Consider the following 15,300-nt stretch of genomic DNA (forward strand, 5'->3'; position numbering starts at 1 on the left):
GTCCAAGGTCATGTCGATACCACAGCAACCATTCTCTCAGTGACTCCAGATGGCAACTCACTTGTATTCAGACTTCAGCCAACAGAGAGGAGTGTTCTGCGGTACATTGTGGAAAAAGGTTTCATCGCCTTGGACGGCGCGAGCCTGACGATTACGAGAGTCGCTGATGGTGAAGATGGATGGTTTGAAATGATGCTGATTGCATATACCCAAGAGAAAATCATCACAGCAAAAAAGCAGCCCGGGGACCTGGTAAATGTCGAGATTGACATGGTCGGAAAGTACGTGGAGAAGAGTGTCGAGGCGTATTTCCAAGGCCAAACCGCTGGGGATGCCGGGGCACTACAAAAGTTGGTTGGGAGGCTCGTTGAAGAAAAACTTCGAGGTAATTCAGCCGCTTGATTGTCGAGATTGACGCGTTTTAATTGAGGCGTTTCCATCTAGCCCCTGAACAAGGACAGGATGATGGATACGCGATATAATGCCCCGAGAGATACGATCCCTCCGAGGTGCCTTTCGAAAGGACAAATTTCTGACCAAAAGGCTAGCTAGCCGATGTTGATTTGAAGTCCAAACCAAGTGGTATCAAAAGATATTTAGCAATAAGTACAAATTTCCATTGCAAGGTCGCCTGTGGCAGCGCCCGGCTTGAAGAGTCTTAATCTTCATCTTCATCTGGCTGGTCATTCTCGCTGAAATCCTCGCTATCCCACATCTCACTATCGTCGTCCTCTTCCATTTTATCTTCATCGTCAGCAGCTTGGCCGTCTGTAGCTTCTGCTTTTTTCTTTTTCTCAACGTTCTCCCTTTGAATCTTTCGTCGAAGCTCCTTTTCTTTTCGCCTTTGTTCCCAAGTCTCCTCGAGTTGATCTGCTTCAGCCTGAGTTTTATTCTTCAAAGCATGCCACATGACTTTGCCACCGCATAGCCCCTCTTCTACTTTCATCAGTCGAAGCTTCATTCGAGGGCCCAGTTCCACCAGCTTCACGGCTCTCTTTTCAACATTGGGGGATGATGTGCTTTTTGCCTTCTTCTCGCCCGCCTTCATACGCTGCAATTCCTTTTTGTTTAACACCTTCCGTGTTGTACTTTCCATCACCTCAACCTCAGCATCAGTATCAAGCTCCGTTTCACTGGCGGAGGTATAGCCAGCAGCAGACGGATCTAGAAGATAATCTGCTACATCATTCAGTTTACCCAGATTCGGCACCACTCTGTCCTTCTTATCCTTTTGGCGCTGTTCTCGAGGGTCTAGACGCCGTATCCGTTTCGATATACCAACTCGTTTCGTGGTGATGGCATAGTGGCGTAAGTTCAAGATGTACGAATCCCGGTCCACGTCACTGGATGCAGAAGGCAATTCTCTGTTAAGGAGCATGATGCGTCGAATCGAGGACAATGGTGTAGTCTGAGGAGAAATGGGAGGGAATAGGGACTGGAAGACCGTGGTTGTAAGAGACTCTAGGTGTTTCGGTATCTTTTTGGAAGAAGTTTCTCCCTCTGAATTTGATGTCATGAAGTTATTCATCACAAGTAGCGGAGGATTCATATGGCTCTTGCTGGACACTTGAGGGTGCTTTTGTGTCTTCATCACATCTTTGCAAAGCGAATAATTCTCAACACGGAAATGTAGTGTAGGACCGCGGGGCGTAAGAGCGATTCGAAGATTAGTGTTTCCGGTGGACGATTTCGAAAAGAGGAGCAAATGAGTAACTCCTAGCGGGCCGGTCATGACCGTATAATCCTTCAATTTGTTTCCTCTCCGTTCCTGTGCTTGATTAGCGCATTGCGATGTCGATGAGATCAGAGGGGGCAAAACGGGGGCTTACCCTCAGCCGGGATGCTGTGTCTGGTTCCAACATTGATCGCACATCTTTGACAAGCTGGCTCACACTGGGACCAACCTCTCCAGCGCCCATTCGGACCACCATACTCTTTGGGGAACGAGTCATAGATGCAGCTCCATTCTTCACGGGAATGGTGCCATTCTGTGGAGCGGCCGGGCCCTGCGTCCGTTTCTTCGTGCGCCGTTTCGCCATTTAGTACTTATCTCTATCAAGCCGGATTGAAGATAAATGAAGGAATCGAAGTAGACAACAGGGGCGTTGCTGCTCTCCGCAACCCTGGAATCGATGTTGCGGACTTTTTTCCTTGTAGCTCCTTATCGCGGATCAACTGTTCTGCCGATCTCCGTGATAATACCAAATTTTTTGCTATCAAAAGAAGCCCGCAGCAACTGACGAGATATCTCAACAATCTGAGCCTTCGAATTGACCAAGTCTAATAAAAATGTCGTCTACAAAAAGGAGAAAGCTGTCACACACACCTCCGCGCGAGGGCGCAGACGATGGATCTTCAGAATCAGAATCATCACAAGTTTCTCCCCAGGAAGTTGAACCATCCGATACCCAATCCACCACCAGAAAATCGTTCAAAGATCTAGGGGTCATTGATTCCTTATGCGAGGCATGCGAGTCACTAGGATACAAGGCTCCGACCCAGATTCAGGCCGAGTCCATCCCTTTAGCGCTACAAGGGCGTGATGTGATCGGCTTAGCTGAAACTGGAAGCGGTAAAACGGCTGCGTTTGCCTTACCTATCTTGCAAGGTAAGTCTTCCCACGTAGTTATTGCAGGCTCCGACTTACCTTTTTGATACTTATAGCTCTCATGGACAAGCCACAGTCTATGTTCGGTCTCGTATTAGCTCCAACCCGCGAGCTGGCATATCAAATATCCGAGCAAGTCGAAGCTCTCGGCTCCCTTATTTCAGTCCGATGTGCTGTGATAGTAGGCGGAATGGACATGGTTTCCCAAGCTATCGCCCTTGGGAAGAAGCCTCACATTATTGTTGCCACTCCTGGGCGTTTGCTCGACCACTTGGAGAACACTAAGGGATTCTCTCTCCGTAATCTCAAATACCTTGTCATGGATGAAGCCGATCGTCTTCTGGACCTAGATTTCGGCCCAATCCTGGACAAGATTCTAAAAGTCCTACCCAAAGAGCGCCGTACTTACCTCTTCTCAGCAACAATGAGCTCAAAGGTCGAATCACTCCAGCGCGCATCCCTCTCTAACCCTCTCCGTGTCTCAATCTCCTCCAACAAATACCAAACCGTCGCAACACTCCTCCAAAATTACCTTTTTATACCCCACAAATATAAAGACATCTACTTTGTATACCTCCTCAACGAATTCCCCGGCCAGTCCGTCATCGTATTCACCCGCACCGTCAACGAAACGCAACGTCTCGCCATCCTTCTCCGCGCTCTCGGCTTCGGCGCAATCCCCTTACACGGCCAACTTTCCCAGTCCGCACGCCTCGGCGCCCTGGGCAAGTTCCGATCCCGTAGCCGAAACATTCTAGTCGCCACCGACGTCGCCGCGCGCGGTCTCGACATTCCCTCCGTCGACCTGGTCCTGAACTACGACCTCCCTTCCGATAGCAAAACGTACATCCACCGCGTGGGACGTACCGCTCGTGCTGGCAAAAGCGGACATGCATTCAGCCTTGTGACGCAATTTGACATTGAGATATGGCAGCGCATTGAAGGCGCGCTGGGTAAAACGTTCGACGAGTACAAGACCGAAAAGGAAGAAGTGATGGTGCTGAGCGACAGAGTGAGCGAGGCGCAGCGTCATGCGATTACGGAAATGAAGGAATTACACGAGAATAGGGGAAAGAAAGGCGCCACTCTGAGGAATAGGAGGACCGGAAATGGGGCCAAGAGAGGCCGGGATGAAATGGATCGTGAAGAGGGATAGTTTCTGCAGCTAATAGTCTTTCTCGTGTATAAAATTAATGAATTAGCGCGGTTTTATATGCATTAGATGACTTGACACCTGTTTTTCCCATGAAATTGGTTATTTTTATTCGTTATTTAACTCTCAAGTTAGGGTGCACGAAATCTCCTTATTCTGCAAACAATAAGAAGCCTGGATCTTCGTCTCTTTTTTATGGTAGTGGACATAAATGGAAAAATAGCCCATTAGGGGCCAAATGATCCCGGACCTATGACCGAACGCTCTGACTTCTCATTAAAATCCCATTAAGAATTTAAAAGATTGCACCCAGCCTGGAGAGATGCAAAAAACTTCTCGGCAAGAACCTGTATCCTGTCTTCAAGAATCTTTTGGTTTAATAACCTGAAGAGAAGCATTATGGCTTCAGATACCTCCTGGAACGCACGCGTTGGGGATATATTTTTGTTTTCTTTCTTTCAAAATCGAATTGTCGTAAAAAGGGAATCCATATCTCGTTTATGGCTTACCAGCTTTGCCGGCTTCCTGAACAACAGCAGCAACACGCGTGGCCAGGTCATCTGCCTCAGATCGACTAGCAGCCTCAGCATAAACGCGTACTGCATCTTCTGTTCCACTAGCACGAGCAAAGCTTCTGCCCCTGTTGTAGCGTGATTGAAGAGCATCGATTCGTTGCTGAAGGCCAGGAGGAGACTCCAGCTTGCGTTCAGCATCAACCGCCTTGAAAATCGATCGATCAGCGACTTCAATACGAACAAGGCGATTTGGAAGATCAGTATAAGTTGAAATCCACTCTTTTGGAGTCCAGTATTTGTGCGCAAGGATAACCTCAACCAGGAGCAGATCAGAAAGTGCATCTCCGACTGCTTGGTTGATAAGTTCGGTAAGCCCAATGAGACTTTGCAATGCATACTGTTGAGCTGGTGACTTGGGCTCAGTCGAGCGGATGATTTTAAGGGCCTGCTCTGAGAAGGTGATAGTGCCATGCCCATTAGCTTCGAAATAGACACCGACGTCAAATCTCATCGCGGCGTGGTGAAGATGTTTGACGCCAGTTGGAGTGCAGACAACCGGAAGTTTTAAAACTTTCTCAATATACTGGGTGCTGGCTCCATTTGCATATGCGGTTTGAACAACACCAATCCTGAGCTTATCGGCGATACCAGCGTTACGTGCCAGTTCTCCAATAAAAGAAGCAGCTAGAGTCGCAATGCGATCTCCGTCGAGGAGCTTGAAGATGTTTCCTGTGTCGAGATAATAGTAAACTAGCCGGTCTGCGTCCCCGTCCAGGGAAGCGCAACGATCGTTGACTGCGGCTTTGGACGAGGGCGGAGCTCGCTGCCTTGTTTTCACGTAATCTGCTCCGCACTGGGAAACTGTTAATAAAACCAAGTGGCTCAATATTGGCAGTGTGCTTACATCATAATTCAAGCTATCGGGATTGATAACGTTGTCGTTTACGATGTGGATGTCCACACCGCCTTCTTTAGCAGTTGGGAGATACTTTGATGAGCTCTCTGAGCTTCGGTCCACCGACACCATTGGCACAATCAACTGTGACCGGGCCATTGGTGGTTCGGCCTTTCATAACAGTCTTAAACGCCTTGCTAATTTTTTCATAATATCCTTGCTCGGTTGGTTCGCCATATTCATACGGAGTGCCCAGCGTGTTCTGGCAGCGGACAATATAATGAAGCTGCGGAGTGGTCAAGTACTTAAAGTCGGTGTATTCGATGCCAGTCGCATTCAGTGCAGCCGTAAGCACACCGACTAGACGAGACCCAGAAGCACGAGTGTCACGAGCAAACACAACTCGACCAAGGTGTCCATGTGACATCGATCTCTTTGATGAGCTCTTCATACACATCTCCAAGCTTTTCAAGCGGGGTATTCGCGAGTTTGGTGGCATATGCTTCCCATTCAGCCTAGACATATGGTTCAGCTAACAGTCCTCCGACAACTATGAAGTTTCGGTGCAACCCACATCAAGCATCTCGCCCTATTATTTGGAAGAAGTTGTTAGATGACAATTGGTACCTTACACACAGGACTAAAGAGCATATGTACCATGGGATCAATGAGTTTTACGCCATTGTCATCCGCCGGATTGTGACTCGCAGTAATCATTACGCCAATGGTTTGAGTCTTCAGCTTTCTGGAACGTAATCCGGCTAGCAGGCCAACGCCGAACACAACCGTATTGAGCAATTCACTGGTAGAGCACAAGGCCAATTCCAGTCAGCCCAAGGTTTCCAAGGCACGCAGGGAGATCTCCGGAGCAGGAAGTCCAGGAATCTGACTAGACTCACGATTTCATTCGAAACTAGAGCAAGTCAAGCCGTTAGCACTACCCTCCGGAACCGCTGGCTCGAGACGGGCTTACCCCTGCAGTTCCATACTCGAACACCTTGCCCTCCGGCTTAGTATAAACCGAGACGGCATCGAGGATGGCCTGCTTCATGCCCTCGGTGGCCATGGTGAACTTGATGAACTTGTCTAACGAGCCACAAGTACGGTCAGTTGATGGGTGGGTTAACAGCTCGAATGAAAGACAAGTAGGGTCCAAGTGACTGGAGAGATTTTAAAGCTCAGGAACACCATGAAAGCTGCCCGGTGACCTGGAGAAAGTGAGGAACCGTGAAGCAATCCGTGGGGTGATGGTGGGGGGGGCTATGGCAGGACAGGGGAGGGGCAAACAGGACAAACAGACATCAGACGACAGGGGTAGCAGCCAATCACGTGCCAGAACATCGGACGGAAGAATGCGTATTTGCTGTGTTTGTTTGCCCCTGCACACTTTCGTCGGATGTTGTGTTCCTCTTCACGATGGCAGTGCAACGATGTGTGTGACATGTACTTCAAAGCTTTCACAGAAGTGGTTTTCCAATCCAGGAATCCTATCCTACAGCTACCTCCTAGTCCGAAAATAAAACCACCAACACCCTACCGAAGACCGTAAAAGGTCAATACATTTACACTACTGTTGATCAGGAACCGCCTGAGATCTATGCCTTCAGCCTCTGTCCAATCAGGTCATCTTGTGCGTCTTTAATGAGAAATCTAAGGGTGACTAGACTTAGCCAAGATAAGGCCCAATTTATTTGTTCGAAAGGTAAACTTACGTGTACCACCAGATCGTGGGAATGACGGTCCCCAGATGCCAGAGGCTGTGGGCATCAATCAGCTCCCATGCTGGAGGGAAATCCAAAAGCTCCAGGCTCATCGCGACGATAAGCCATGCGACTATCATTCCCGGCCACGCAGTCCAGCCTTTCATATATTTCCTGTATCGGGAGATACTAAACCCGCTCCAAAGCAAATTTTGCGTTATACCTACCGCCACGTTTGCTGCCATGTTGTACGAGTAATCCCAGGTCCAAAAGCTCAAGTACGAGACATGGCCCACATACAAACCACAGCAGAGCAACGACCACCAACGTAGAAGTGTAGGTTTAACCCGTGGACGAGTTTGGTCTAGGCGAAAGACTCGCACTACGGAGAGGTAGAGTCCATAGAGCACGCTAGCTCCGGCCGCGAAATAGTCGAGCTTCTCTGTCAGGGGAAAATCTCGGGTGTGGAATATCATACTAAAGATCCAGCTGGCCATGCCAAAGTATCCAAAGCCCAGATAATATTTCCGTAGCGGATACGACGCCGGTATCGACTCGCGAACTCTGGCCATACCTTGCTGGTGAGCTAAGAAGTTTAGGAGAGAGAAGAAAACGGAGAAGAACTCCTGAATTCCAAGGATACGACGAAACGGCCATTTTCCATGAAACTGGAGGACGGGTTCAAGCATTGGCGGGTCGCGGGAAAGCCGCTTGTGGGTGACGACATGTTGGCATGTATAGTCGCACTCTGACGGACAATCCCAGAGAAGGAGTCGGAGGTGTATCGCTAGCAAATGGCAATTAGCGTCCCGCGGGGGTTATGATCCCAGAAAGCGCAGGACTTACGCAATGACACCGGGCTTTTCTCGCAATTCTCGAGTATGCACACCTATAAACCAACAGGATTAGACTAGCCTGACCCAGATCCTTACGGGCAGAGCTCAAAACTAACCTGAACACACTCTTTGAAATCTGGCAGTCGGTCACCAAGTGACGCCTTGGCGGTTTGAATAAAAAATATCCATAAGCAAAATGCTAGAAACCACGGCGACCGCGGCAAACGAAACGACGCCCCGCTGAGCTTCATGGTTGTATATCCAAAGACATGTCAGAATGTGGAAGCCCGAAGCCTTGAAGCTCACTAGCTAGTTAATTGAGCTAGTTAGGGGTAAATGGCGGTGGGAACCGGCAATTTAGTTAGCAGAGCACGCATTGAACCACAAACTTCTCCGTATTAGGCGATCAGACAAGAGCAGCGCCAAAAAAGAAAAGAAAAAGAAACTGTTAGCGGCGTCGCAACGACTCTGAAAGTATTACCCTAGATCTTCAGAACGACTTGGGCGGGCGGTTTAAAAAAGCAAAATAGGATATGGACGATGAGGTAATCGAAACCTCGACCTTCTGTAGTTTTTTCCTTGGAGGATAAACGCAGCGTTTCTGCAAAACAGACGTTATACCACTAAACCAATCGCCCTTTGTTGCTGGCGGCGGAGCCCGCTTTGGCAACTTGGAAGAGGCCGGTTTTGGCGCCGGGAGCAACTCCGGATTCCGGGCAAACAAGTTTTTCCCTCGCCGGCCACACTAAACCACTTTGGACGGTAGCGGCAAAGGCTGATTGCATCTTTCGTTATCAGAAAAGTTGAATCTTGAGAACCAGAATCTGGCGAGAAAAGGCTGCAACCCCAATATTGAGGCCTGAATTTGCTGCAGTCAGTCTATATCATTCTTCGCTATAGGATATATCTTGATTTTACATATTCTTTCTTCTCCCACTCGAATATTTACCTTGAATTCTTCCTCTCTTGCATCTCGTCCTATTCCCCGCAATGAACGGAGGTCAAGACGCGGCGCCCAAGGCGTCGATAACCTCCAGCGCAGATAGGATGGTTGGGATGGACCATGCCGAAGTACGCTACTTTACCAGGTATGCATTGCCGGTGCACCTTTCTGAATTCTCATGGTGTCCATTCTGATCCATACCGCGTAGTTACGACCATCATGGTAAATCCTGTCCATAGGCCTCAAAGGTTGTCCATTTTGTTTCGATATCGCAAATGCTAACCGTGGAATTGCGGATTAGGCATTCATGAGGAGATGCTTGTACGTATCAATTTGCCCGGTTTCACTTCTGATAATCCTTGGCTAACTGATCTACCATTTTCTAGAAAGATGAAGTCCGAACCCGCTCATATCGCGATGCCATCTACCAAAATAGGCATATCTTCAAAGATAAGATCGTCCTTGATGTCGGTTGCGGAACGGGAATTCTTAGCATGTGGGTGTTTTCCGCAAATACCTTTTGAATATACCGCTAATAGGTCTCGCTTGATACAAGGTTCGCCGTCCGTGCTGGCGCCAAACATGTCATTGGTGTTGATATGTCCTCCATCATTGAGAAGGCTCGCCAAATTGTGGAAGTCAATGGGATGAGTAGCCAAATCACACTTCTCCAGGGTAAAATGGAAGAAGTTGTTTTACCATTCCCAAAGGTTGACATAATCATATCCGAGTGGATGGGATACTTTCTTCTATACGAGAGCATGTTAGATACAGTTCTCTATGCTAGGGACCGCTATTTGGTTCCTGATGGAAAGATTTTCCCTGACAAGGCTACCATTTACCTAGCCGGAATCGAAGATGGCGAGTACAAGGATGAAAAGATAGGATGTAAGAAACCCGCACCTCTATGACTTTACGCGTGGGAAGGCTAATATTTCGACAGTTTGGGATAACGTTTACGGCTTCAACTATTCGCCGATGAAAGATATTGCGCTGGCTGAGCCACTTGTCGATACTGTCGAGCTCAAGGCTCTTGTGACAGACCCTTGCCCTGTCATTACCTTCGACTTATACACTGTTACCCCACAAGATTTAGCTTTCCAGGTTCCTTTCAACCTCACCGCTAAAAGAAACGATTTCATCCATGCCGTTATTGCTTGGTTCGACATCGACTTCACAGCATGCCACAAGCAAATTCGATTCTCCACTGGTCCCCATGCAAAATATACGCACTGGAAACAGACGGTCTTTTACATTAATGAAGTCATTACGATTGAAGAAAATGAGTGTGTCACCGGTTACCTGAGCAATCGACCCAATGAGAAGAACAAGCGCGATCTCGATATCCAGCTCACATACCAGTTCGAGACACCCGATGAGAACCGCCACACACAAGGTTCTTGCGAATATAAGATGTAGGAGCTATCCAGTTTGCGATCATTTTTCACGTTTTGAGAAAACCAACTAACCCTTTATAGGTGCTAAATATTTTGCCTACATCTGCATGAATGCCTAGTTACAACCTACGCGTCCCGGCGCATAGTTAAATTGTTGGATTTGCTCTGCTACCCTTTACCTTATTTTTGAAACACCGCGTAGCATCATACTGATTCTATCTGGATCACTAAAAACCAAAGAAAAACTGGGCGTTGGGGTGTATGTTTTATGGATATGAAATGATGGTCAAGGATCGGATTTCACAGCTCCTCGATTTGCAATAGATACCCTCGAGTCGACGCTAAAATAGCCAATTCTATATTTTGTATGTTTTTGAGAGTGATTCGATTATGGAATTTTGTAGCCTTCGTCGCTAGTGTAGCTGTACCTTTCGGCTGTCAGCATAAGATTAACATTTCATCGCCTTGGAAATAGGACATCAGAACTTCAACGGCAAACTCAATAACGAGCGCAAGCTGATGGTCTGATGAAAATAACCTCTTCTTACCGATATTCAAAAAAGTTCCAAGCTATAATAAGGCAAGGCTAGGTGCCTCGGTATGTTGTCCTGCCGAGCCCCGCAAAAGCTCCTAGCGGAGAGCTCCTGGCATGTTAAAAGAACTCCCCCGTCCAGAGCATCTCACTAAAAGATACCCTTCTTCTTTCTATAACCTGAGTAGATTTCAATTTGCCAACCTACTATACAATTCAACTATCAGCATGAGCGGACCAGGAGCTGGACACCAGTTCCCCTCTCGGGATGTGAGCTGGTTGAAGAGAGACACCCTTCTCTTTGCCAGCAGCATCGGATGCACAGACGATGAGTTGCATTTCTTATATGTTCGTTTATTTACAATCCAGCTCTGCCTTGAGGGTTAATGCGCTGACGATTGCTTCCAGGAGCTCCATCCCAACTTCACCATGTTCCCGACGTACCCAATCATTCTACGTATGTGAGCCCAAGGACAGTGTGAATGTCACGACCGTTTTCCTTGGAGACTAGTAGACAATACTAACTCGCACATTTGTGCAGCGTTCAAACACACTGAGCAAGAAGTTGTGGATTTCCACGGAGCCAAATCTCAGCAGGTGATTCCAGGCGTTCCCAAATTTGATAACCGCCGCGTTGTCGACGGCCAACGGAAGATGATTTTCCACAAGCCACTCCCTGTCACCAGTGATGGCCGCAAATTTGAGCTCAGGACGAAAGTTGTGGGCGTCTATGACAAGGGAAAGGCCGGCTCCGTCGTGGAGACGCAGCAGGAGATCGTGGACAAGGAGACCGGAGAGGTTTATTCCACGGCGATTGGAAGTGGCTTCTATGTCGGCCAAGGCAATTGGGGTGGGCCAAAAGGTACCGCTTGAATGGCTTCCCACCTAGCTGTTGCAAACATCATTTCTAACGGGACCAGGACCGGCCACCATCAACTATCCTCCTCCGAAAGGACAATCACCCGATGTTATCTACGAATATCAGACAACCGCTCTTACCCCATTACTATATCGGTATGTTCAGAGTCATCCCTTCTAAGCAAAAAAACGGCCAAGACACTGACCATGATCATAGCCTGAACGGCGACTATAACCCTCTACATGCCGACCCAGAGCCAGGCAAGAAAATGGGTTTCGGCGGTGTCATTATCCACGGCCTGTTCAGTTGGAACATGACTGCGCACGCGATCCTTCAGAAGCTAGGCGGCAGTGATCCGCAGAATCTACGGGAATTCCAAGCTCGATTTGCATCTCCAGTGCGGCCGGGTGACAAGCTCACCACGGAGATGTGGGTGACCGGTAAGAAAGAAAACGGGTTCGATGAGGTGATTTTTGCAACGAAAAATCAGGACGGCAAAGTCGTCCTCAGTAACGGTCGTGCTTTGGTGAAAGTTGGATCCAAGAGCAAGCTTTGAAGAGTAGTTATAATGTGCTATAAAACGAATTAGGGATAGATGGCTGAATGCTTGCCGGTCCTCTGCTAAGCTTGAGCGTGGCCTTTAGAAATCGAACCTTGGAGCCTGTTCCCCATACTTTTTTCTAACTAGTCAACCGGGCATCCCTACCCTTTGTTTTCTACCTTCTCAGACGCAACTCTTGAAGGGCTCAATTCCCGAGGCTCTTGGGGCTCTGGCTGCTCCGCAGTTAACTAGTTCACTAAGTAGTCAGCAAGGTCTTGCCGAATTTACGATACTCAACCCAGCTCACAAGCACCGAGTTAGCCCATGTTTCATCGGCTAGTGAGTACTGTAAGAGTTCATCTCATATTTATTAGTATCCAATATGGAGCAGCTTCGCACGGATGTACATTGTACAGGAGTTACCCGTTGTTGTTGAACCCCAATTGGTGTGATAAATACTACCTTGTACTTACTTGTAATTTTACAACGTTTGGTAATATAATTGGTAGCGAGCAGCAGAGTCTTCTCTGTCAAGTTTGTTCGGTATTGAAACATTCAGCCAATTTCTGCAGCTAGTTAGTTAGCTAGTTAATTACGCTGTTACTCCGTAGTTACCTCGTACCTGTTCAACTGATTATCATCCGGTATCACTTCCATCCCAACGTGGACAGTATTCGAATTGCGGTAGCACAAGCAATGAACCTCCAACCATTCAGAGCGCTCAGCGTCGCTTGTCGAGCCCTTGCTCAGCGGTAAGCATTTCAGAGCGACCTGGCGTCCAGGTGGATTATTGACCATTCCACGTCGCATAGGACAAACATCCCAGTGACTCGTCAGTTGTGGCTGCAGCAGAGGGTGAGTAGCCACAATAAACAAGATCACTTGAAAAAATTTTAGCCTGACTCTTTGCTAGTCCATATACACGAAGAGAAAGTGGAAATACCAAAAGAGACACGGGGGAAACCGTGAACCTAATCTCTTTGGGAAGCCTATTGTCGTAAATGTACCGGATAAGGGCCAACATGGCTGGTGAGGAATTCCCAACACGCCGGGGCTCTAGCCAAAGTTGCTGGATGAATTTGATGCTGACTTTTGTTTTAGGTCTCCATTTTGGCTGAGGTTTGAAGCCATGTCTAATTTCTAAATTCTAAAGGGTTCTAAAAACGCAATTAGGGAAAATTGCCCATGCCCCAAATGTACCCATCCGGAGACTAGGCAACGACTAATTGATACGAATTCGGTTTGTTTTACCAGGTGTCTTGACCCATGCAGCTACATGCCGTACTGATGCTGATTAGATTCCCTTCAATGTTACCCCTGTCAAATTGCATGTCGATCAGGAAAAGGGTCTCGAGATCGAATGTAAGGATGACGGGCTCACTTGTTCGCTGCTCGAATAACAGTTAACATTGGAACCAAGGGTCGAATGACGGACATGTGAGCAAGTACAACTGGGAGTGGTTGAAAAAGCATTTTCCAGAGTCACGTACCTGGACCTCCAGCTTTCGGTTGTCGTCCTTTGCATCTGTTCACTGTCATAAGGGCTAACTTTTTGATTTAGATCAGACGCGGAACATGTGTCAAATAACCCAAGTACATTCCCAACTGTGAATTACAGTGAAGTAATGAATTCCAACGATGGTGTGCGCGAGTGGACTCGTAAAATTGTCAGTCCCTGCTTTATTGAAAGTTCTTGTGATGAGTTCTATTTCTGACATTTCTTAGCACGTATATGGCTTCTGTTTTGTCAAAGGTTGTCCAGTGGAACCCGAAGCTACTAAGGAATTGCTAGAACGGATAGCTTTCATCCGGTGGACGCATTATGGTAGAGCCTCCGTCAAGTCCATGGTCCGATACAAGAAATACTAATTGATACAGGCGGCTTCTGGGATTTTACCTCCGACCTGGCAATGAAAGATATGGCGTATACCAAGGAGGGCCTTGGTGTCCATACGGACAATGCATACTTTACTGATCCTGCCGGCCTTCAGATGTTCCATCTTCTTTCCCATACAAACGGTGAAGGAGGCGAATCCGTGCTTGTGGACGGCTTTGAAGCCGCTCGCACACTGTACCGTGAGAATCGCAACGCGTATTCGACTTTAAGACGGTCGGTTTTCAGCCACCACGCGAGTGGAAACCAGGATGTTTGCATCAAGCCCGCTAGAAGCTTCCCGACCTTTTTGCATAGCCCACGTACGCAAGAGCTTTACCAGGTTCGCTGGAACAATGAAGATCGGGGAGCACAATTTTCCGCATCTCTGGAGAAATTGCGACATTGGTATAGTGCTGCACGGGCGTGGTCAGAAATTCTCAGCCGGCCTGGTTTGGTGCGTCAGTTCAAGCTAGAGCCGGGAACGCCGCTAAGTATGTCCTTTTTCCATGCACCCCAGCCCCACGTCCTATGAAAATGTAGGGTTGCTAATTTTTTTTTCTAGTATTCGACAATTGGAGAATGCTCCATGGCCGCACTGCTTTCACGGGAGCGAGGAGGATGTGCGGTGGTTACAGTGAGTGGTCCTAACTCCATTGCTGGCTCCTTCTTATACACGACTAACCTATGCTTCTTCTGTTAAGTCAACCACGATGACTTTGTCTCCCGTTACGAGCTTCTCAATAAAGGCCGAGAGCAAGTCTTGTTGGAGATTTGAACTGATACCCTGACCATTTAGCTCATAGACATATAAAGTTTGGATTTTACTTGGAAGTAAACTGAGGACTTATTCCCACTGCTTTAGTGCCTATTTTTTGTGATTTTGTAAGTACAAATCATGGAGATACTCTGCAACGATTGTTCTACTCCGATAAGTCCTTCTCTCGCTGTCTCGGAAGTCAAGTCTCATGCTTGTTTAGGGGGCTGTTGTTTTGGCGCTTGTTCCTTATCAGAGAAGACCGCTTATGTTAAGTTGTGCTGGGTTAATAGGACAATATCTGCTGTAGACAGTTGAAGTTCGAGAGAGCTCCTTTACTTAAATATTATACCAACTTAAGGACGATAGTGGATGTAAATTAGGCGCGGGTAAAAACTCGGAGGGAATCCATCAAGGATTCATTAAGGAAGTGTTTATGGAGGAAGGATTTGTTAAGGAAGAATTCTTAATGACAATATAATATTGCTGATTGTTACTGTTGCTCCTTGACCCTGCTCTTTCGTTGCCTAAGGCCAGGAGAGCCACTTGGTGCTTGTGAGGCTCAATTAATCTAGAAGCTGGCACTGCAGGCGAAGCCTCCACTGAGTCCATCAATTTTTCACGTTGGGTGGTAGGGAAAAAGAAAGGGCTCTATAAACATTAGGGCTCACTCATATTCACAGCTAGGATC

General features: G+C 47.6%; 7 protein-coding genes and 1 non-coding gene across 8 annotated transcripts; 4 read left to right on the top strand and 4 right to left on the bottom strand.

The window, feature by feature from the left end:
* Positions 1–658: 658 nt before the first annotated feature.
* UREG_07323 (uncharacterized protein) lies at positions 659–2,039 on the bottom strand (the record flags this gene model as incomplete). Its single annotated transcript, XM_002582504.1, has 2 exons — positions 659–1,768; positions 1,830–2,039. 2 exons carry the CDS (start codon positions 2,037–2,039, stop codon positions 659–661), a joined length of 1,320 nt encoding a protein of 439 aa, XP_002582550.1.
* A 250-nt stretch (positions 2,040–2,289) lies between these two features.
* Positions 2,290–3,764, top strand: UREG_07324 (ATP-dependent rRNA helicase RRP3; the record flags this gene model as incomplete). Its single annotated transcript, XM_002582505.1, has 2 exons — positions 2,290–2,608; positions 2,665–3,764. 2 exons carry the CDS (start codon positions 2,290–2,292, stop codon positions 3,762–3,764), a joined length of 1,419 nt encoding a protein of 472 aa, XP_002582551.1.
* Positions 3,765–4,259: 495 nt separating this feature from the next.
* On the bottom strand, positions 4,260–6,237 carry UREG_07325 (phosphoacetylglucosamine mutase; the record flags this gene model as incomplete). The annotated part of the gene is made up of 6 exons (XM_002582506.1): positions 4,260–5,129; positions 5,266–5,531; positions 5,572–5,686; positions 5,829–5,973; positions 6,071–6,084; positions 6,145–6,237. The coding sequence occupies 6 exons, from the start codon at positions 6,235–6,237 to the stop codon at positions 4,260–4,262; spliced, it is 1,503 nt and encodes a 500-aa protein (XP_002582552.1).
* A 529-nt stretch (positions 6,238–6,766) lies between these two features.
* Positions 6,767–7,958, bottom strand: UREG_07326 (uncharacterized protein; the record flags this gene model as incomplete). Its single annotated transcript, XM_002582507.1, has 4 exons — positions 6,767–6,821; positions 6,884–7,658; positions 7,718–7,760; positions 7,824–7,958. 4 exons carry the CDS (start codon positions 7,956–7,958, stop codon positions 6,767–6,769), a joined length of 1,008 nt encoding a protein of 335 aa, XP_002582553.1.
* Positions 7,959–8,241: 283 nt separating this feature from the next.
* Positions 8,242–8,345, bottom strand: UREG_07992. Its single transcript has one exon. It is a non-coding gene; the product is annotated as a tRNA-Ala (tRNA).
* A 352-nt stretch (positions 8,346–8,697) lies between these two features.
* Positions 8,698–10,069, top strand: UREG_07327 (HNRNP arginine N-methyltransferase; the record flags this gene model as incomplete). The annotated part of the gene is made up of 6 exons (XM_002582508.1): positions 8,698–8,795; positions 8,859–8,872; positions 8,952–8,971; positions 9,037–9,146; positions 9,207–9,538; positions 9,594–10,069. The coding sequence occupies 6 exons, from the start codon at positions 8,698–8,700 to the stop codon at positions 10,067–10,069; spliced, it is 1,050 nt and encodes a 349-aa protein (XP_002582554.1).
* A 939-nt stretch (positions 10,070–11,008) lies between these two features.
* UREG_07328 (uncharacterized protein) lies at positions 11,009–11,994 on the top strand (the record flags this gene model as incomplete). The annotated part of the gene is made up of 4 exons (XM_002582509.1): positions 11,009–11,036; positions 11,121–11,429; positions 11,500–11,593; positions 11,655–11,994. 4 exons carry the CDS (start codon positions 11,009–11,011, stop codon positions 11,992–11,994), a joined length of 771 nt encoding a protein of 256 aa, XP_002582555.1.
* A 1,610-nt stretch (positions 11,995–13,604) lies between these two features.
* UREG_07329 (uncharacterized protein) lies at positions 13,605–14,630 on the top strand (the record flags this gene model as incomplete). Its single annotated transcript, XM_002582510.1, has 4 exons — positions 13,605–13,620; positions 13,858–14,346; positions 14,418–14,489; positions 14,557–14,630. The coding sequence occupies 4 exons, from the start codon at positions 13,605–13,607 to the stop codon at positions 14,628–14,630; spliced, it is 651 nt and encodes a 216-aa protein (XP_002582556.1).
* Positions 14,631–15,300: the final 670 nt, after the last annotated feature.

Source organism: Uncinocarpus reesii, genomic scaffold (genome assembly GCF_000003515.1).
Source record: "Uncinocarpus reesii 1704 scaffold_5 genomic scaffold, whole genome shotgun sequence".
NCBI lineage: Eukaryota > Fungi > Ascomycota > Eurotiomycetes > Onygenales > Onygenaceae > Uncinocarpus > Uncinocarpus reesii.